At 38.5% G+C, this 23,861-nt stretch overlaps 1 protein-coding gene across 2 annotated transcripts in view; it reads right to left on the reverse strand.

Moving 5' to 3' along the window:
* Nucleotides 1–23,264, reverse strand: part of pde1cb (phosphodiesterase 1C, calmodulin-dependent b) — a 91,496-nt gene extending 68,232 nt beyond the window's left edge. The window contains exons 1-3 of one of the 2 annotated variants that reach the window (XM_084911618.1): nt 22,846–23,264; nt 5,626–5,673; nt 4,832–4,997 (exon numbers count right to left, since the gene is read on the reverse strand). In XM_084911618.1, the coding sequence (XP_084767744.1) occupies nt 4,832–4,997; nt 5,626–5,673; nt 22,846–22,927 (296 nt within the window). In that variant the 5' untranslated portion in view covers nt 22,928–23,264. The remainder of the gene's footprint in view (nt 1–4,831; nt 4,998–5,625; nt 5,674–22,845) is intronic. The other variant, XM_084911617.1, reaches the window with a different exon arrangement.
* Between the last annotated feature and the right edge of the window lie 597 nt (nt 23,265–23,861).

The raw sequence follows: 23,861 nt of genomic DNA on the forward strand, positions 1-23,861 counted from the left end.
ACACTGAACAGACAGAGAACAGGAGGTTGTGTAAGCTCATTAGTAGTAGATAACTATGGTAACAGGAGGGGTTAACAGGGCATTAATCTGTTTGAGAGACAACTACAAACTAAATACAGACTGTTTAACCTCTCAGAGAGCTAAATGTAGCTTACAAGTGCAGATCCCTCCAGACTTGTACTAAAAATAGTATTGACTATTTTTAGGTAACTTCAGTCATTTTCAAAAACACAAAAGTATTACTTAAACTCATTCAGTTTAAACATGTTTTGCTTATTGCTACTCCACTACTTAACAGTGGGATGTCCAGGCTCTGGGGAGGCCAGTCCATGACTGACAGTGCTCCTGACAGTGATCCATGTATGCTTTTAGTGCATTGGCAGCTATTGCCAGTTAGATATACCTCCCTCCTAAACTCCTTTTTGGTGCAAAAATACAATTTTGTGCCTGTCAATCTGTGTCATCCATCTATACGTTGTTTGTTTGCATTTTTCACAGATTCAATTAAAGAAATTAGGACAAAATATGTTTTTGTGAGAGGCTGCTCATAAGAAAGTGGCTAGAGATCTACCACAACCAGAACACTGGTTCATACCTCAGTTTAGGTGACTTTTTAATACTTGACTGATTCATAGATCAACATTAAGTGATCTAACAAACCAAGATATTCTAAAAAATGGTGAAGTGCAAAGACTGGACTGAAAATAAATTAAACAGCAGAAAAAATGTCCAAAAAAACTTTGAAGAATCCTGGATTCTGGCTCCTTTGAAGCAAAATATAGAGAAATGTGGGACTTTTGCACAACACTGTAATTTTATGAATGTCAGTCTTTAAAAATTATTATCTCTTATTTATTATGTACCATGAAATGTCTCTGAAACAATTCTATTAATGTTTTTTTTTTTCTAGTTGTCATGTAAAGCATTTTGGTATTTATCTAAAAATTAAAATAGCTTCCATAAACCTCAAGCAGTGAGAGAAACTTATGGTGGATAATATTATTGTCAGACAGGGGTAAAATGATGGTTACTATATAATAAAATCCAAATTAATGCTTTAAAATTAATTTAAATTAAAGTTTTAAAGTTTTTATGAGGGCAGGCAATCTTGTCGGTATGTGTGGTTCTTTTCCCCCCCATCACACCTCTGTTGTTATGCCTCTAATATTCCCTTAAAAAGTCTATGATAGATGGTGATTTACTGCACAGGGTTAAAGCTAAGGAAATGTTGCACTTACTGTAAATAACATAAAGTGACAAATGCTGGAGGAAATTTATGCAACATGGACAAAATACTTCACTGGCCCCCTTAGTGCCTTCCAGTCTGTAAAGGCTCTGATCCTATTAATACATTAATCCAGCAAGAATATTGATGTAAAGCAGTGGCAGAGCCTAAAGAGAGGAGTACTCATGTAATGGGTGATTATAATGCACAGTGTATTTAAAAGCTGTTATGCGGGCAGAGAGAAGACACTATTACTGAGTGAGGTTAAAGGGAATGAGCTAAGGGAATGGGCAGAATCATAGAAATCGTTTCTGTGGAATTTTTAGTCTACTTCCAAATGTCATTTTATTTAATTACTACAGTGGATGGCAATGCAGACACACATTTTTACCCTTATTGTGCAAAAGCAAATAATTTAAAAAACTTGGTTAACTTTATTTTGGGGATTTATACACCTATTTCGTCCTAAAGTAAAATGCAGTATCTTTCTATCCCATTAACATCTGAATTTTCTAAAAATAATACATTATGACTAGTTCCTGCAAGTCACCCTAATGCATCTACTGATCTATATCTAAGAAGAAAGAAAACGGCTGTAGACAGTAAAGATTCAGACTTTGGACGACGCTGCGTTCTGCATATTTTAAAGTTTGACTTTTCTCCCTGCTACACATAAAACTATACTCCATATCAAGCTGTATAATATCCAGAAATATGTGCTACGCAGCAGTGACTTTGCCCAGCAGAGCCTCATTAACCCGCTAGTAAGGCTAGTGATGGAGCTTGTTGCTGCGGGGAGGATGTCAGCGGGGGGCTGCGAATCTGCGGCTGCAGCCCGTGGAAGGGTCAGCCTCAGAAACTGTTGGATGGCACGATGAAGACAGCCACCTTAATCAGCTGTGCAATGTTCACAGCAGCGAACAGCATCCAATTAAGCAGTTGCCAAATCCCACTGAGGACCTCAAAAGAGTGTCTGTCCAGGTTTTGGCTGCATGTGTACATTTATTGAATGTTTGTCTGTGCTGATTCTGTTTTTTTCATCATTTGGTAAGCATCTAGCCACCCTTGTAATCGTTTTCACTACCCTCTATTTATCATTTTTTTCTGCTGTTTTTGAAAGTGCCTTCATTTGGTGAAACATAGACTTGACATGAATTTTTAGTGCATTCCTATCAGTCACTACCTATCCATAAGGACTATCAAAAAAGGGGGTTCAGAAGAAAAAAAAAAGCACAGTTATAAATCTAGCACTAAATCTCAAAGGACCATTAGTGTAATAAGATATAATGGAAATTAGTTTCTAATAAAAAGGCAATTCTAGCTAATGAATAACAACCTCTTCCCAAAATCTTTCACTCTTCCTCCTATGGGACGATAACAAAATAATCCTAATGGCTTTTTTGTATCATACCTCTTTAAAGATTTGGCTTTCAAAGCAGTAATTTTGAAAAGAAAAAAAAGTCAATCAATTAAAGAAACTATTGATTCAGATAGAGAGTAAGTGCTGATCAAAATGATGGTTCAGAAACTCCTGCACACTAATATCGTGTTTGTGTTGCATATATCAAGTTCCAGCAATTAGGAAAATGAATGCAATGGCAATCTATCATCTTCTGACATGGCAAATTCTGCAGGATCAAAAAAAAAAGACAAAACAATTTGATTCTGCATAAAAATCACAGGTTTCCCCCTCTGCATGAATGCAAACTACTATCTATTCAATTGGTAGCCAGCGCTTTAAAAGAATATGGTTTCCATAATGAACAGAAGAAACAGCGTGGCACCAGCCAAGCAGATGAGTCACCGTGTGTTTATATACTAATGGCTCCATATTGTGTTTTAGTCCTCCCAGTTTGTGTGTGTGTGTGTTTGTGTGTAAACTGCAATCCTAAGCCAGTTGCAACAGCAGCCACGTAAGCACCAGGCGACCTTTCAGATTGAAAAAGAAAATCAGGTAATCAAGTAACTGCGGGATTGACTAGAAAACAATTTAATTATATTCAACTAAGTCCAGTTTATGACAGTCAATATTCCTGTTAAACATCATGTGATCTTGCTCTATTCTCCAATAAATCTAATTATCATCACCCGGAGGATAGCGGCCAGAACCGGCCTCGGAGGTGACACTGTAGTTACATCGTTTCATGGATTGCTGCTAGTTCCAGTGTCATTTAATCACCCTGTGCCATAATCTGGCTAGTTGTCATTAAGATGTATATCCCTGTGACTCCCTGCAGTTTTGGCCTGTATTAACCACAGCTGACATGGCCGAAGACGTCCCCTGACTGTCAGTGGGATCAGGACAAAGGTAATCATTGAACAGTATAAATCATTGTAAGCATAACATTGCCCTTTTCCACAGCTAACATTCACCACCTGCTATCACTATTTCACCAGCCAACACATTTTAGTAAAAAAACAAAAAAAAGACTGGAGTAATTCCTAGCATATTTTATTTGTTTTAAACTGTTGGCGCCATTGAAAAGAATCATTCCCTTGCCAGTTCTTGAAAAACATAGGCAAACTGTTCATCTTCAGCCAAGGATGAACAGCCTCATGCTTGGCAATTGTTCCCGCACTCTGATTGAGGCTAAAGCTATGGCTAAATGACAAATGTTTCCTCTATGGAAGGTAGGAGTGCTTTCAGCTGCCCCAGTGTTTTCTTTTTTAATCTGAGCTATAGGTTTTAACTAAAGGACTAGCCTATGTCCAGTCAAGTGGAAAATCACTTTCTCCTTGTCACCACCCTGCTCTGGAAAAGGGATCTGTGTTCCAGGGGAGACTGGCAGAAAACAACGACACTGTAATTTGAGATAACATAGAGAAGAGCTGGAGAGGAAGCATTTGTTACTGCAGACTGGAAACGAAGGAAAACCCGAAAACAACACTTGAGGGATTTGAGAAGTCACAAACTGAGCACCCGATAAATTGTAAAATTGTGATCTCTGTGAGTACTTGCTAGACCAAAATATTGGGAAAACAAGTGAAAATCATCTGGCCATAACTCCCTGTCTATTTTCTGTACTATTAAAATCTTGTTATCAAGTACTAAAGTGCACTTTTAGTATCCTCTGACAAATGCTTACTTATTTCCACCTGAGACATATTGCAGTCTCCAGGGCCATCAAGGTTAATTGGAATCAGGTGTTAAAAGACAAGCAATATTCTAAAAGTGACAACAAATTATGTTAATGATAGTTTGAAGTCCTTGTTATCAAGGTAGAATCAATCACGCCCAAGTCCCTCGAGGTCAGCAGCCTTATATAGCAATTAACAGAGTAAATGTGAGTATGCATGCGTATGCGTGTGCATCAGCTAAATGTCAGACAGGAGATTATCTTCTTCATTAAAAAAAAAAACAAACCTGAAGAGGTTCAACTTTAAATATCGCCTGCTCAAGTTCATTCTGATCCAAAAACAGAAAACAAATACAAAATACAGAGCAATGCCTGATGGTGCACGCTGCCACATTGTAAGATAATAAGATGAACATGGCTGCTGATGTCCCACTGTAGCACCACGCAGGATGCATTTCATGATAATTAACATAAAATGAGCATTACTTGTTTTGGCATCATTACTGGGATATTTCTGACAGCAGCAAACCTGATGGCAGTTTTCTCTGTGGCATCTGGTTCATCTGCTGCAGGAAGATCATCGGCCAGAATCTCTTCAGGACTCCGTGGGTCATTCAGGGGGGGCTTCTGCTCTTTGCCTTTGATCCCCATCCCTGCAGTGATGGCATTCCACAAAGCACTCTGGGACTTTGAGCCTAAATAAAACAAAATCCTGCTGGTGTCACAGTCATTTCATACAGTGAATAAACCGTTAATTTGTTTCAAGGTGTTGTTTCACAAAAGATATTGAAGCATTGGCTGCAGGAGTACGTTTCACTGAAAGGGAGTGACAGATTTCAGCGCCTCTGTAATACTGCCCTCATGTGGATGATTGTCATTAGTGCCAGTGCGCTTACTTAAGAGGAGAGGAGGCAACTTTTTTGCTCAGTTATAGGTCTTTTTCAGCTAATTAACCACTCCAACATCCATACATTTGCATGAAGAAATCCATTACTGCAAATATATTATAACATATTATTAATTATCTTCAGTTTAAGTCTCTATTATTTACAAAACACTTTTTAACCCTTTTTTTACTTTCTGGTCAGGCCAAACTGTCTCTAAATTATCTCTGCAGAAAAGACTTCCTATGAAAATCTATTGTCATAACAATAACAAAGAAATATGAAGTGTGGTTGCAAATATTTCAGAGCAGACTTTCAGCACTTTCTTATATTCATTTTATTGAGTTGGTCAGAACTCTTTTTAAATATCTCAAAAACTTGGATGGATGGAAATGTGATGAGTTGAATAACAATGAAGTATAACAATGGTGATGCTTACGTGCAAAACTGGCCTGAGGTCTTGCTGAGCTGTCTTCTTCATTTGCCACTAGAAGGAAAAACAATTAAATAAATAATTCAACAAATGTTAAAATAGTGCATCAAGAATGATAACTTGAAACCTCTTTAGCCAAACGCTTTGATTAAGATGTTTAGTACATACAGTATCTGTAGTACATTATTTTTTATAGTATATTTGTGGTGAATAGGTGTTTGACTTAATGCTTTCATGTATTTGCTGATGCTATCTCTGTACTTTTGCCCAGCTGGAATTTTAACAGTCCCTTAAACATATTTGCACAGTATGGTAGTGAAGAACACACTCATTAGCTACATCCTTAGCTATACATGTTCCACTGCCAGTTAAGGCAGATATCTGATCAGCAAACCACGTGGCAGCAACTTTTAATCATGTAGGCAAGTTCAAGATGACCTGCTGGAGATCAAAGTGAGTATCAAAAGTGAGAAGAAAGCGAATTTAAGTGACTTTGAATGTGACATGGTTGCTGGTGATCAAAAACTGCTGATCTACTGGGATCTTCCCACACCTCCATCTGCAGGGTTTATAGTGCTTGGTCTGAAAAGAGAAAACATCCAGGGTGTAGCAGTACTCTGGGTGGAAATGCCTTGCTTGTGATAGAGGTCAAAGGAGAATGACAAGACTGCTCCAACCTAGTAAGAAGGCAATAATAACTCAAATAACCACTTGTAACAACCAAGGTATGCAGAAAAGCTCTTAGAACACATAATACGCCAAATCTTGAAGCAGATGAGCTACAGAACCAGAAGATCACACAGAGTGCCACTCTTGTCAGCCAAGTACAGAGAACTGAGTTTCACATGAGCTCAGTAAAACTTGGGAAAATTGACAAAACATTCCCTGGTTTGATGAGTCTTGATTTCTGGTGTGACATTTGGATCGTAGGGTCAGAACTGGATGTAAACAACATGTAAACAACATGAAAGCATGGATCCATCCTGCCTTGTATGTGGTTAAGGCTGCTGTGGTTAAGGCTGTGGTGTAATGATGTGGGGATACTTCTTGGCACACTCTGGACCGTTTAGTACCAGCTGAGTATCCTTTAAACCAGGGGTTGGCAACCTTTCTGATGATGAGAATTTCCTCAGAAGTCAATGTGCCATATGATTGCATTAGCAATAAATTTAATAACACTCTATATCAACAGTTACACGCTATATAGAATAACTTTATAGAATTATATTTGTATATATTATATACAAATACAATATATACAAATATAAACATATATACAATATACAAATATAAAATATTATATTTTATATTTGGCAGCTATCAGCAAATAACAACAAAAAATGAAACAAAAAAAAGACACTTTTTATTCATAACAAAAACTCTATAACAGCAAATGAACTGTAACACAGAAAATCCAAATGCTATTTATGGTCTCATCACAACAATGATAAGAAAAATAAACTGGGCCAATATGGCATGTTTGTTAATACAGAGATACACATGTTAATGTGATCTCTGGTCTCCCACTCAGAGACACAGGTCTCCGAGTGTCCAGCATTCAGACGGCTACCTGAGGACACTCTCCGTGTGAGAGAAAATCTGCTCACACAGATATGTAGAGCCAAATACTGTAAATAATGTCCCTGCAATGTTCTGAAGACAGTTAACCTTGTCAGGTAGTGATGTCCAGCAGGTGAAAATGCAAGCTCCATGAACACGCACAGCTATGGATTCCAGCTGCGTTCGTAGTTCTGCAAACTTCAAGTCGAGGTTTTCAGTTCAGTCAGCTGCATTTCGATGTCCTCTGTGTCCAGCCAGTTAATGCGAGTCAAATCCAGCTCCTCATTAAAGCTTTCTGGTTTGATCAGAAAAGAAAACATTGGTCCATACACCTGAAAATCCCGAAAACACATTGTGAATTCTGTCTCGAGTCTTCGGATGTATCCATGTGTTTACGTGGTGCTGATGCTGCGCTGAGCGGAGAGCTCCTGAAGCTTTTGAAGTGTCGGAAATTGGAAATTTCAACATCGCTTGAAAAAACTGCCAGCTAGCAAGTTATTTTTAGCCAATTACAAGTTGAATCTGATAGTTGGGGTTGTTAGCTAAGATACCGTCAGAAGCGGCACAACTAATGTGTCAACTAATGTGTCTATGCGAGCTAATTTGTGATGTGCACCCCTTATTTTTTAATGCACCTTCTCAGATTAATTCACTGCGTGTCGTGCCCGGGGCTGGACTGGGACAAAAAAATCGGCCCGGGCATTTTGACTAGAGACCGGCCCACCAGGTATTATAGGAAAAGCCATAAAGCCTTTGAATGAAAACAAACGCTGTTGTGACAGTGATGAACACTGTCTTGTTGGTATATTTATGATTTCTATTTTACATAAGATAAAAACTTTGGTTGTAAAATTTAGATAATTATTTATTAAAAGCTTGACATTTTAAATGAGAATAAGAAAGAAATTATTTCTTTGTGCCCCCCTTTCCCTGTTAATGCCCTACTTGGCCCCCTGGCAAAACTTTGCTAGACCCGCCCCTGCACAGTTACCAGCTGTCAGCTACACAGAAAAGGATCCTGGTGTTATTTGTCTCTTAGAAACAGTTCATAACTTCCCTTCAACTCATCCATGTCACCTAAAAGGTAAACCTGTTTCTCCATCACCTGTTCAGCTCTGATGATTCAGTAAGGACATCTCCTGGTTTCATCTTCATGTTTCCCTCTCACCAGATAACCAAACCGATATCATGACCAGCAGTTTTTACAGCTGTGGTTCCAGCAAACATCAGCTGATACTAGAAATTAATATTAAATAAATTCTAACAACAGCTGATCAAGCTTAAACGTGCTGCAGTTGTTTAGCGCGACAGCCGCTGGTTTCCTGTTTCTGGCACGAAGCGGGAGGTAACCAAACAAGAGAGAAAAGCCGATCAGCTGATCATTGATCAATTTCATAATTTAAATAGCAACAGGAGAGGGAGGGGAGAGAATGAGAGAAGAAGAGGCAGCTGACAGCATGAAGACGCAGAATAACTCCAGCTTTCTGTCTTTTTTCCATTGTAGCTGAAGTCCGGGACAAACTGTGTTCCATTTCACCTCAATACGAAACACGTAATATTTTCTCTGAATATGAGACGATTCCGTCTTTTTACGGGATGGTTGGCAACTCTACTAACTAACCTTATGAATAAAATAAAGTTCACTATCAGTAACATCAAAGCACCCACCCAGCTGTATAGTAACTCCGTCATGCTAGCTAGTACACAGTACAAGTTATTGTACTGACTGTAAAAAGTCAGCACAACAAAAATAAACTCCACCTAAACTTGGTTTATATCTGACCCAGATAGACTGCAGGTCATAACTTCTTACCTGAAGTTCAGTTCACCTGACACTCGGACCGGGGCAGCCGCCTCTGGTCTCTCCTCCTCCTGCCTCCCCTTCCCTCATCCACCTGCTGGCCTCTGTGGAAGCTCCGCCATAGCCACCACCAAACAACTGAGTTATTTTTATACATCGGCCAGCATCTGGCCAATCCACCACCTTTCATTGTTTATACCGCTACAAAAAACAACAACAAACAAACAAAAAAAAAACCCATCAGCCCATAAAAACGAAAAATCACCATCGTGCCATTAGTTAACCCTTCGTGTGCCAGGTGTGGCACGCGTGCCCAGGGTTGCCGACCCCTGCTTTAAACACTACAACCTGAATTCACATAATGCATATGCACCCAACAAAGGAGCAACTGTGTGATGTTATAAAGTTGGACTGAGGAATGTTTCCTGCACCTTTTTCTGTACCATAAACATTAATAAACGCAGTTCTAAAGGCAAAAAGGCGTCCAACCCAGTATCTACAATGTGTACCTAATGAGGTGGCCAGTGAGTGTAAGTTGACAGGCAGCCAGGAGCTATGTTAAATTCATTCATGTCATCACATAAACATGGCAGCATACTGCTGACCAAGCCTCATGTGATGTATTCATTAACTCAGGAGGGCATGGAAGAATTAACAGCCAGGATCTTCTTGCTCTGAGGCAACAGTGGTAACCACCTCACCAGCAAGCTGGCCCACAACTACAACTTTTTAAAGTAATTTCCAAATTATCAACACAGTATAAATGAAATGAAACAACAAAAAGTTAATTATTTTACAGGTTGCTTCATTTTGTTATCAGCAGGACTAACGCTGTAAGAGAAGGGCTCTGGGCTTTGCAGCTCAACCCAGCTCAGGTCCACCAACACTTCACCACAATCAATAACTCTGGCTGTTCTCCAGCACAATTATTCTGTAACGCCGCAGTTCTGTGAGTTCGTTAAGTGCATCAATGTGAATTTAACTCATTAGGTAAAGCTTTTCACTAAGAGAACTGCTCATTTGGAAAGCTGAAAAATATTTACAGTAGCAGCCATCATGCTTTATGAACCACTGTAGGTCCATGAGTGAGTTCTCGGGCATTTTGCTTTATTTTTTGTTTTGTTTTTTTGTCTTTTGTCAGAACAATTCTGCTTTTGCAGGCCCAATTTTAAATTGGTTTCTTTAAGAACCATGGATAAAACATTATAAAACTAAACAGTTATAAATTTATAAAACATTGCTTACATCCCACTCCAGCAGATCTTCAAGGGTCTTTCAAAAGAGCTTGCGAACACTTAAAACTAGATTTCTGTTCATATAATGAGTAATTACAAATGGAGAAACTCCATATGCTTTATTAATCACATACTAACATTTAAAACCAGATACAAGATAATCAAAGTGGAACATGATATTTATTAATATCTTAAAAACACTTCTCACCGTAGACATGTAGAGCTAGCAGACTCCATACTAAAACTTCAGGGAGCTGAACTTCACAACCTGGTGGCCCGAAAGGTGTTGCTACAAGGCGCTTTTAACTAATTGTGACCTGTGGTAGGTACCTATTTAAAATAGGACAGAGCCGTAGGCGCACCGTCAGTTAAGAAGAGTTTAATCTTTAATACAAAATAAAACAGCAGCACCTAAAAACAATTAAAAAGCTTTACCTTATTAAAAACGATAAAACTGTATGATTGCCCGTGAGACAGGACAAGCGCTGCAGGGAACCGTTTAAGAACAAATCGACATAGCACACAGGTTAAAAAGGGACGGCAACTCACACATGACCCCAAATGGGCAAAACACTATAGAAACAAAAAATCTTCAGTGCCATCTTCACTCAGGCCCACCGCTGTGCATGCAAAAGCGGCAAGACAAAAAAAGGATTTGTTTTCCCTGCAGCACCTTCACCGCTCGCGACAACATATAAAAAAAGGGTTAAAATACTAAAAGAATCAATATCTGTGGTGCCTACTGATACAGAAAAAATTAAAAAACAAAAACAAAACAATCGACAGCCGCAGCAGTCAGTCTGTCGACTTACTCCAGTTTAAAACAAATTAAAACACACTGATGTGTCGGGTCCTTTGCCCGCAGCCAGAAATCCACCTGGCAAAGCAGCAGCTCGGTACTCTGTCCACAAGTTCGTGTCACACCCTAATAAATGTGGGTCAGTGGCGATGAAGTCCACTATATCGTTCTCACAAGAGCAATGTTTCCCACCGTTCTAACAGAAGTTTAGGGGAAGACCCGTATCAGACTTTCATAGACAGAAGTTAAGAAACACCAACTTGCCCAACTTGTACCAAGCACTCGCAGCTTCAGGTTTGCAGAGGAATACCCAATTGCCCAAACCTGCGCTTATGAAAGGAGCAAAGACCAGCTCCGCCCACCAGGGGCGGTCCCAAGTCTCCAGGTCTCATCTGTCACATAATCATGACAGATAAATTTAAAAAAAAAACATATATTATTCAAGGTGCCTTATCAGAAGGTTGTATTAATTTTTTTATATGAACATAAATATAACAAAAAAATTACTGTGATTCTATCTTTCATCTCTATTAAAGAATTTGAATCTATTTATTGCCCCCTGTTGGTTTGACTTACAGCAATAAAAACAGTGGTTTGTCCCACTAATAGAAGAGTACCCCTATAACTAGAAGATCTGTTGCCCAATTACATGGCTAATGGAGCACATATATGCAGACTTAAGGGACTGCAGTGTCCTGGGTTTTAACAAGAAATAATTTTATGCCTTTGAGATGTGGTCTGTAAGTCAAATTTTAAACGTTCCCAATGTCATTAGCTGTACTGCAAAAGTTCCACAGTAAAAGAAGGAAGTTAGAGGTTACGTTATTGCATTACTGTGGAGGTGGCATAGAGGGTCATCATATAACATTGACACAACTCATTACAAAGCCATTAATAGTCTGAGTGTACTGGAGTTTACTTCTTCACTACAGCTACAATTCAAAAACTACATTTGTACACAATGACTAAAATTTCCTATCAGAAGAACTGCACAGATGTTTGATGGTATCTTAGTTGCTGACAAATTGCATCCCTTCCAATATTATGAAGCAGCGAAAGGCATTGACCCACTATCTGACCTACATAAGGAAAAAAAAAAACCCACCAGGGACATGTTCAAGACTCGGCTACAGAACCTGTTAACGTCCACACTCCAGAATCCTGAGGAAGGATGTCGCATTATTAGAGCATTTGTCAACAATATGAGAATGTAAGTGACCTTTCACCTGCTAATACCATGAGATGAAAGAGTATCTTACAAGTTCACCAATGCAACTAGTACACCACAAACTCACAGTTGCCTTAAAATTAAGGCTAATTCACGTAATTTAAGTTTCATTAGTTCGTTACCCTGAAAAAGCAGCAGGAAAAATCTTTTATATTCTGCTACAATAATTACTATCATCTACACTATTTTAACAACCTTCAATTAGTGTTTCAGTGACTGCATTTCTAATTTTGTCATCACCAGCTGACTACAGAGTTTCATTTGTGTTTGTTAAAGAACTCAAGTCTTGAGATATTTCTTATACTCTTCTCTCTTCATCATTCAGTCTGCAGTTGAACAACTGTGTCTTGAAATAAACTTGTTGTTGTGTCTAATTGTGCTTTGGGACCTAGTGTATTATTTTGCTTACAACAACGTCATGCTCTGTTAATCAACATGGGCAACTGAAGGATAAACGATTTAGACATGGCCTTGTGGGATATAACGCTGCATTTGGACTTCTGTGGGCCTCCATGAAATTCTACTTCTATTAGATAACAAAACAGGTGAATAAAACTCATCATCAGCTTCCTGTGACAAATATAAACAGCATTGTTTGATTTTGGCCTTTGGTGTTAATCAGATTATCCGCCCTTGTAAATAAGGAACTCTAAGGATATGAACAAGGTTAGATGCAAAAGTCAGTGTTCCACGTTTCAGCACTGTAGCCATGAGTGGATCATGGACTCATGAGACTAAAGAACACAGTGAAACAAATCCCCTCTAATCTTTTTGATTTTTACCCTATATCAATTGTTTGTTTTACTCTGTATGAAGTGTTTTTCATCTTTTCAAATTTCCATCTTTTCATTTTTTTCCTTCCTGCAAAAGATAAAATATATTTTAATGCCTCATTTTGAATTTAGGGGTAGTTACATGAATTTATTCCACCAAATGTGTTCTTGGGGATGGACAAGCCAACACAGCCATTTATGTAAAACCCCATTTGATCATGAGACTTTTAGACCATTAGTGGGTAGTTAGAGGAGAAAATCGCAGATGTGTGCTTGGATTTTAGCTGGCAAAATGTTGCTTATTTTTCCAAGTAAGCAAAATGTGTTTTGTTTCCAGTTTATTTAATTTAAGGTAGGTGAGAAATTCAGTCACAAATGACGGATTTTATTTAAATTAGTCATTTAACTAAACCCATATAAGCATCTTTCAGACATGCACTCCTATCCAGCATCTGAACATGCTAGCTTCATATCTAAATGCACACCATAATCACTTTAAGGCTAAATACACAATGATCTAGTAACATTTATGCATCAGAAACATTGTGTACAAGTAGTCATTTAGATACTGTACAAGTCTGAACAGTTAGACGAGAACAGTTAGGCACGCACAAGATTACAACTGTGCATATGTCTCTCCCACATCTTTGTGCGTTGTTCAGCTCACTAACAAACATGATTTCTTTGGATGATGCCCTAAACAGTAAAAGCAAACAGAAAACTGTTGCCTACTCTCATGCTTTTGGCATGAGACACCCACTTTCACTCTCCTCCTCACTCTGCTAAAGCTAGTCTCACAAACAACCCTACTCTCATGCTTTTGGCATGAGACACCCACTTTTACTCTCCTCCTCACTCTGCTAAAGCTAGTCTCACAAACAATCACTCTATAAACAACATAAAGTGCATGCATACAGTGCCCGATTTCTATTTTATTTTTGCATATTTATCACACTTAAATGTTAAAGATCATCAAACAAATTTTAATATTAGAACAAGATAACCTGTAAATACACAATTCAGTGTTGAAATTTTAGAACCACAGTGAGAACCACTATCCACAAAAGGAGCAAACTTGGAACAGTGGTGAACCTTCCCAGGAGTGACCGGCCTACTAAAATTACTCCCAGAGTGCATCAACGACTCATTCAGGAGGTCACACAAGTACCCAGAACAACATCTAAAGAACTGCAGGCCTCTCTTGCCTCAGTTAAGGTCAGTGTTCATGATTCAACAATAAGAGAGAGACTGGGGGAAAATGTCACTGCTGACCAAAAAGAACGCAAAGGCTTATCTCACATTTACCAAAAAATATCTGGATTATCTGGTGTAAAACACAGCATTTCATAAAAAGAACAGTCAAACATGGTGACAGTAATGTGATCGTCTGGGGCTGCTTTGCTGCTTCAAGGTCTTGCTGTACATGATGGAACCATGAATTCTGCTCTCAACAAGGAAATCCTGAAGGAGGATGTCCAGCCATCAATTTGTTCTCTGAAGCTCAAGCACATTTATGCACCATGAAACACCAATGGCCAATAAAGTGGCCTCAAAAAACCTGGACTTAAATCTGACTCAGATGCTTTGGTATGACCTTGAACACAAACTTCATGATCAAAAACCCTTCAATGTGGCTAAATTAACAACTCTGTAAAAGAAGAGTGGCACAAAATTCATGTGAAAGACTCATTGCCAGTTATGATAAATGACTGACTGCAGCTGTTGTGCAGAGAGTGGCACAATCAGTTATGTAGTTTAAACCATTCCTATGTAAATCTTTGAGATTTTGCACAGGAACATCCCAGCAATTACTGAAATACTCCAGCTTATCTGGCACCAACAACCATGTCAAATTCACAGTCACTAAAATGACCCTTCTGATGTCCATTTGTCTATGCTGAAACACACACAGTTTTAACAGCAGACATTTTAGACCTTTAACATCAGTGAACACAGACTCCATATCTAGTTTTTTTCCATCCCCTTTGTTGTTTAATATAACACTTTAATTTTTTTTATAAAAATACAACTTTAGGCAGCAATATTTACTGTGATAATGGCAGGACCTGTGGCAGCTGGTCAGATTAATATGAGTCGCCAGTAATGAAAATATTCCCAGTTTAAATTTTTAACAGTAGCTGAAATTAATTGTAGCTATAATTTGACATTTTAAGTGTTTGCAGAAAATTTCTGAGAAAATTCTGACATTATTATAGGACATATATGGAGCATCAATTTCCAAAGTGAGTGTAAAAAAAGTGTAAGAAAAAGAACAAAATACCACAGCGCTAATTTTCCATTTGCTTACAGAGCACAAGTCTGTTAGGTGGTGAATAGGTCACTACATTTCATCTAACCAGTGAGGTAAATGGGACTGACACTGTCAGTGTTAGTTTTTCCACTTGACCTTCACTCTCCTTCACTACATCCTGCTGTTTTCCAAAAAAGTAGGTCAAAAGTCTGCATTGGAGCTGTGTCACATCGCACTGTCCACACTGGTACTGGTCTAATGTTTTATTCGATATGAAAGTGTCATACTGGGATATCATTGCTATAGCAATGCCATGTATTTACATTCCCTAGTGTGTAAAACAATGAAACGAGCTCGGGCATGTCCGAGAGCAAGTGTCTAAAAGAGATAAAAAGGGAGCTACTTAAACAACCTCCAATAATGTGAAATTCTTTGCTAAAAATGCAAGAAAGCTGTTTCCGCTGAAGGTGGATAAAACTATATTTCAATGCACACCCATTGAGTACAACCAGGTTGTGAAGGAGGAGACACTAGCCGCTGTTGATGTTGCGACCGAAATGTAAACAAATGACTCAACACAGTGCTCACAAGTTGGACTACATATGACAAGAAGAGCAAACAGTGGATGGAAATTACTGTTCTGGTTATATGGTGGAAAAGCAGTGCCATGATAGGATGCCACCTGTGCAGCAGGTCAAGTCATGAATTTTCCTCACTGCTAAATATTCCACAATCAGAGGTCACAAAATTTCAACAGAGTCAATCTCTACACACTTCCAAACTTTATGCTGTTTTCAGTTTAGCTCTAGAGCAGTGAGTAAAGAGCTTCATGGAAAGGGTTTCCATGGCCTTGTAGCTGCATCCAAGCCTTACATCACCAAGCACAATCCATAGCATTGCTATGGATCGATGCGGTGGTGTGAAGCACACCACCAACGGACTCTAGAGCAGTGGACACGTATGACCGCATGGTGCCAAGTTTAAAGTCTGGAGAATCAGGGGTTATGGTATGAGGTTATTTTTCAGGAGTTCCAGCAAAAACGCTAAATCCTTCAGCACACCAAGATATTTTAGACAATTTCATTCTTCTACCTGGGAACTGTGGGAACAGTTTGGGCCCCTTCCTGTTCCGATATGACAGGTCCATAAAGACATGGGTGAGTGAATTTGGCGTAGAAGAACTTGACTGGCCTGCACAGAGTCCTGACCACATGACAGAACACCTTTGGGATGAATTAGAGGGGAGACTGCGAGTCAGGCATTCTCATCCAACATCAGTGGCTGACCTCACAAATGTGCTTCTGGAAAAATGGTCAAAAATTCACATAAACACACTCCTAAACCTTGTGGAAAGCTTTCCCAGAAGACCTGGAGCTGCTATATCTGCAAAGGGTGGGATGACATAACATTAAACTATATGGACTAAGAATGGGTTATCAGTCAAGTTCATATGCATGCGATCGTTTATCTGGTATTACTAAAACTACGTCACTATCATGTTATACCGCTGCTGCTGGCACCTTTTTTTCTATGGATTCACACTTTGAATTAGAAAGTCTGTCAACTGTCATCAGTGAGGAGGGGTTCACTGGAAAAGATGGATGGAAAATTACAGACATTATATATATCCCCCCTGTATCCCCTTCTTATCTGTATATAAGCTCAATAATGTTTGTTGCTCCACTGGAGTGAAAAGTGAAGCTGAACATGTCAAATTTTGTGAGCACTCAAACTATTATGCCTTTTAAATTTCACAATGAACAAACTTTACCAAACAAGCTTTAATCATAATGCACTCACTGTGATTTGATTTGGATAAATTCTGATAAACAACACTATAACTCAATCAAATCTTACTTTCGGATTCATGGTCTGTTATACTATCCTCCTGGAAATCTCCTAGCTCACTGCTGTATAAAGCACTAATAAAGGAAAGGCTTTAGCAGCATAAAAAAACCCCAAAAACATTCATTATACAGACTGACTTATTACCTAAGAGTCACACAGAAATTAAAGAAGATCCACACATTTTGTATAAATAAAGTTCAGTTTTCAAAGGTCACCTGGCTTATGAAAACAGTCTATACCAGAGAAAGAGTCAGTCATCAAGGTGGTGCGAATACTGGCTGGGAAAACGTAGGATCCAGCTGCAGAAAAGGATTCACAATTTTTCAATGTCATCAGAAAAAAAAGAACATAGCAAAATGGCATTACGGTCTCACCATGGAAACAGAAATAAGCATCTGCATAAAGTCTGTCTGTAACCTCACCACTGTGCCCACTGATGTTTGATTATATGCCCTTCTGGTTTTAGATGTTTTTCTTATCTTTCATTAATTCTTTTTTTACCCCTATGAAAAACAAAAGTCAGATTATAGAAAGAAAGCAAGAAAAACTATTAGTGAGAGGTGCCGTTATCATCCAGTTGTAGTGTTATACTAGAAAATAGGTGGTTTTTATGATATGAAGTCCGACATCCATCAGAAGTCAAGAGTCGATCGCTCTGGAAGGCAGAGTGAAGAGCTAGTCATCACGGAGCAAGTTAACAGCTGAGCACATTTTCAAATATTCTATCCTGGAAGGCATTTAGGAGAGGGGGGCAGTTCAAGGTACTAAAATAGTCAGAAAAAAAACACACAAATGCAACATCAAAAAGTGTTTTAGATAAAGGGTCTTTGAAGATATGCCAGGGTTTCCTTCAGTCTAATAAAGGTTGGCCTTAAGCTGTCCAGGCCTAGCACTGGGAATTTTTGTTTCTTTAAAGACAAAAGATAATATATTTTATTACCATCACTATTATAGTTACTTAAAAAAGGGAAAAATTATAGGATTTAAAATGAATGGATATTCCCTATGTTGATTAAGTGAGGTAGGCTAATTCATACAAAATGTATAATATACATTACATTACATGCATCATACTTTTAAATATGACTCAGTGTTTACATACTGATGTACATTATTTGCACTTCAGGCTGGAATAAAATAAATAAATGAACTCTCCCGTGTCTCTCTCTCCGTCTCTCTTTTCTTCTCCTATATGCAAAGCTGCACATAAGCAGCTCAGCCTGAATGCTTCACAATTAGCAAATATCTAGACAAAGAGGAGCCAAAGCTGGAAAATGAGGACTGCTGCTTTTTGTGTGTCAAACTGTGTGTTGGCTGATTTCTATCTGTTACGTAATTTTGACATGTATCAGTTCGCAAAAGCAATTAAATAGAACACCCACACACTGTCTCACTTAATGCTAGAATATTTATTACAATGATTCAGTCTATCCAAACTTCATTAGGTATATGGGCGGCATGTCAGTTTCTCTCACAGGAAATGCTTCAATCATCCCAACATTCAATCAGAATACCATAAAAAAAAGATTGTGACTAATGAACACCTTGTACGATCCATCCATCCATCCTGTCATCCATCTTCTTCCACTTATCCAACTGAAGGTCACAGTTGGAAAAAAAAAAGCTATGTTGATGGATATTGAATTGGAAACAGTTGCAGCTATAATAATAAAATAATTAAGTGAAAGTTTCAAAGATTTTATGTTTTTTATTAGTTACTGATATTGTTCACTGATTAATCCTACATGTCCTTTTGCTATTTTATCTTTCAGTCCTAAATGTAATGTCATTATTTTCTTATTACTGAGCCAATATCTCCATGATGTCACTGAGAGCAATGCCAGGCTGCAGCACAGGAAAACTAAGTAACTTGATGGTAATATGTATCAGTGTGCCTATCAGATTTAATTGCTCATTACCTGAAGGTGCAGGAACACTGTTCTAGGTCATTAAAGCCCATCCTAACCCCTGAAAATATTATAATTTTAAACATAACGATTGTTTATAACATTTAGATGAAAGTGAGTAAATGCATGAATCCATGGACATCACCAAATACAGTGTTTCATCTTTTAAGTTACTCCGCCAGGCTTTTACAACAGCCAGTGAAAGCATGGGCTGCTGCTGAGGTGATTGATTTGACTATTGAAGAATATCCCATTTGTTTTCATTGAGAAACTCCTTGTTTGATTCTGCCTAAGACTTTGGGTCATTATGCATTTGTATTGTGAAGTTCAGTCCGCTCATTTTTACAGCATTTGGCCGGATGAGAGCAGATAATATAGCCCTGTGCCCTTCACAAATATCCTGTCTATTCAAGTCTATTGTAGCTTTGTTATTCTTGGGTGTAATCAGTGGTGTGCACCTTGTTGTATTTCCATCCCTAGGCATTTCTTGACTGTAAACTTAAACAATGGCATGCCTGACACTCAAAGAGTGTCCTTGACTTGGACAGATGTGAAGTTGTTTTTCAAAACTATGGAAATAATTCTGTCATCATGCACTTTAGATGAGTTCCATGGTCTTTTAGGGTTTTGGTGTTGCTGATCTAGCTAGCGTTTTCCTTCTTCTCCTCCTTCTTTTGCTGTCTCTTTGATAGATTTATTTAATTCTTTCAGCCTAACGATGGCCTCTCTCACTGGCGCTGACATCTCTTCAGGCCCCATATTTAAAATTACAGCAAAAATATGTCAATATTTGATCTGAAGTTGACTGAAAGTCTGCTTCACGTATCATAAAATAACAAGGGAACAAACCTCACCATGAAATTGCTGTTCAGTTAACTGTCCAATTATTTCTGTGCCTCTGAAAATGGGGAACTATGTTAAAATAAAAAAAAGTGTCTATATGAACATTTAATGTCAAATTCTTGTAAAAACCTCTTGAATTAAAGCTGAAAGTTTGCACTTCAATCACATCTTGACTGTTTGATTTAAAATACAGTTTGGTGGTGTACAGAGGTAAAACTACAAAAAGTGTGTCTTTTTCCAGTTTAACTGTAGATAGATATGTGATTCAAGTTGATTCATGATGTTAAAGTTAAACTAATTATGTGTTTGTTTTAGATAGATGTGTATTGAACTTAACAGTCTTTATTGTGTTATTTGAATTTGATTATAAAAAACATAGGTTTTTATATAGTGATTATCCTGCAGCAAGAAATGCGCAAGAATGGATGTTTCTGAATCGTTATAAAAAATGTTTGGGGAATAATTGGAAAAAAATAGGAACTAGGAATGAAGAATCACATGTCATGGATCTACAGTCTTTATAACAGCTATTAATATGAAATGGACAAAGGAGCTTGTCAGCATTTGCTACTTTTGTTTTCAGTAGAAGTTTGCTTTGTTCAAAATTGGCACCCAGACTATTTGACAAAGACACTATTTCAGACACAAACTGAATGGTACAATTAGAAGAGAAAAAGGAAGAGAAAAGATGGTTTAATAAAATGGAAACAGAAAAAAAACAAAAAAAACAAAAACAAAATGTGTGCATAAAAACAAGAGTCCTGGTGCTTTGCACTCTCACAAATGAGCTGCAAAGTTAAAACTGGCTTTGGCCACATGAAACTCATAACATCAACAGAAATATAACAAATCTAATAAGGCTAAAACTTGACAAAACACCTCAGTGGGAATCTGAGCAGTGGCTGTCAGCTACAGTTGAGGTTCAGAGTTTAATAAAGGAGAAAACAAAAGAGTCCAGCCAGGCAATGAGGACCAGCGCTTAGGAGTCACGCTTCAGAGGAGGTGATTGGTAAAATGCTGCTGCGCGGACTGAAACCTCGACCCAGTGAGCAATTGATTGTGACACTTGTAGGTTACCATGACAACTGCCATGGTTGTGAGTAGTTGGCCATGATATTGGGGCATGTGACTGAGGCAGGTTTTCACAGGTAAGAAGATGCAGCAATGTAAGCGGAAAATCCAAAGTCTTTTATCTGTGGGATCATAAAATCTTTTAGGGTACTTTTGAGCACTATTAAAAAATCATCAAGAAATCATTCACTGCTTCTCTGTTCCTGTCTTTGTATTCTGTGACAGTCTAAAGGCTGAAACGTTCGATCATATACTCAGCAAAATGCAAGTGCTAGAAACAAAGAATAGATAGATATGTAATAGCACTAAGGCACTAAGATCTTCATGTTCCCAGTTCAACCCAAGTTAGATTTTATTTTAACATCTCAATGTTTTTAAACTTGCACACACTGGTCTGGTTGTTACTGACGCAAACAGTAAGGAGAAGGTAAATTAAGATGTGTTAAGATTTGCATAAAAAACACTCCAAACTGGACAGAAATGTCCAGAATAGGCAATGTACCGCTGTGCATTGTATTCATAATGCAAGCACTTCCTGTTGTGCACGTCATCTTAAATGTGATTCCTTCATAGCGAAAAAACTTAAAATGTACAGTTAAATGAATGTATATACAAATTTGAAAGATCAAAAAGGAAGAGGTTTTAAAGTCTTCATTAAGGTAATGAGGAAACTTACCTAGTGCGGTTAGAAAACAACTATTTAACTAGCAGGAGGCAACAAAAAAAGTTGTAACAAAGACTTACCCTTATAAAGCTTTTGTGCCAAACATGATAACAAACAGTATTATATTTACACATAGCACCACCACGTGATAACCGGTTAGTCCAGCATTCATTCCTACTACTGACACTTGAAGTAGCTGCTAAATGCACCACTATGTCCACCATTTAATCATTTTATTCCTCAGTAGTTTGATGCTGGCCAGGTTACAGGGATACATCTTAAGAAGCAAGTGGATAACACAACCAAGAATGAACCACAGGCAGCAAAGTTGCAGGCTGTACAAAAATAATAATAATAACAACAATAATAACTAAGCTTGGGCATGTATTAAGGTTGGCTTACAATTCTCAGTGGATTTGTCTCCACAGGCGACCACACTCCAAGTAATCATCTACTCGACTGTTAATGGAAAATTCCATAATGCAGGTTTAATTAAAATGAATATTGAATTCATAAGTATACACTTAGTGCAAACAGTGACAGCTCCGATAGGGGTGCCACAAAAAGTGTTGCGTGTTTTCAGCTTTACATAAAAAGTAAGTATGACAAATGATTATATATAAGTTCTACGCAGAGTTTCTAATTCACTTTGTTTACCAAACTGCAAGACTGAGAATGACCAATTTTTTGTTTCTCATCACAACACGTTCCCACATGACAAAAGGTCAACACTGCTGTGTATGAAACAAACTTATTCTCCTTAACTCCCCCCCATGTTATCTGAGGACACAAGTCTTCTAAGGGAACACACCACAGAACATCTTCAGGACATTTTTCACTATCCATCAACACTCAATACTGCTGGAGTTTTCACAAGTCCTGGGAAAACTAAAAAAGGCAAGTGGCACATAAGTTCATTAACACTCTGGTTGTCAAGACAATAGAATGAATTCCTGGTGACGTCAGCTGCACACAGCTTTAGTCTGAAGTCCCCTTGTTTCCATGGTGTACAGAGGCAAGCAGCAACTTCAGCAGAATGGACTAATGTGTCGAATTGTGCAGAGAAGCTGAAATGTGATGATGTGTTTAACGATGTCTCTGTGTTGGTGCCGAACGCCTCACTGCACTGCCTCGAACTCTCTTACACACCCATATAATCTGTTCCACTCACACACGCACACTTTCGGGCTCCCCTGCAAACACACTTAACCTTTGCTCGTGCTCTGCTTGTTGCTTACAAGCTTACCTATGGTGATGTTAAAGCCATCAATGCTGAAGGTGGCACTCCGACCCTTCCTGAATCGATGCTTTTTAGAGTTGGCTTCCATCGCGCTGTCACCCTTCCTCCTTTTAATCTCGTTTTAATGCCTCTTGTCACTTGCAGTGCGTTGTTTTAGTTTTGTTTCAGTCCTCTGACTCCATTTAGTGCCGAGCGCTCGGGGAGAACTGGCAAAGACTCACCACTTCTCGTTACACACGCCGAGCGGGAGAATTTTCTCATAAGTCCTTCTCCACCCCCTGTCTTTGTTGTACATGTCTTTCTCTCGGTCTGTCCGTTTCTCACCCCTCAACAAGCTCATTTCAAGGAGCTTATGGCTCTTGGTTTGCTTTTCTTCTCTCTCTTGATTTCCCTCCTCCCCTCCCTCCCCACTCTCTCTCCTTGTCTCTCTTCCCCTAGAGGTACAGTAGGTGTCTGTGGTGGGTGGTGGTGGTTGGACAGGACCTCTCTAGAGGTGTTTAAATGAACGTGACTCCTCCTACTGTCAACAATTTTTAGCAAAAGCTGTGGAAGCTTGGATTTGGCCAATTAGAGTCTCTTCTAGTTGTGATCACACACCCTCAAACACACAAAAACTTTGGTGCACGAGTCAGGTAGGGAGTGATTATATGTTTTTAGTCAAAGCAAGATCTCAACGCGTTGACTTTGCTCTTTATTTTTTAGCAGTTGCATGCTTCTCCACAGAAAGCCGAAGGCCATTACAAGTAAACATGCACGTTTTTTCTTTTGACAGAAAAAAAACACAGTCTCATCATTATCCCTTTAATGGCAGCGTTTGTAAGAGCGGACAAATTGCTTCAAATGTATTTATTTTTTCCCCTTTAAATCCCAGTAGATTAACTGACACCGAAGCAAGGACGCTACTTTATTTGTTATCCAGGAAAAATCCTCCCTTTGTGATTATTTGAACAGCATTTCATTTTACCAGTGCACACCTCCACATATATGCACACACACACACACACACACACACACACACACAC

Source organism: Perissodus microlepis, chromosome 18, assembly GCF_051167445.1.
Source record: "Perissodus microlepis isolate ML-2025 ecotype Zambia chromosome 18, ASM5116744v1, whole genome shotgun sequence".
Taxonomy (NCBI): Eukaryota; Metazoa; Chordata; class Actinopteri; order Cichliformes; family Cichlidae; genus Perissodus; species Perissodus microlepis.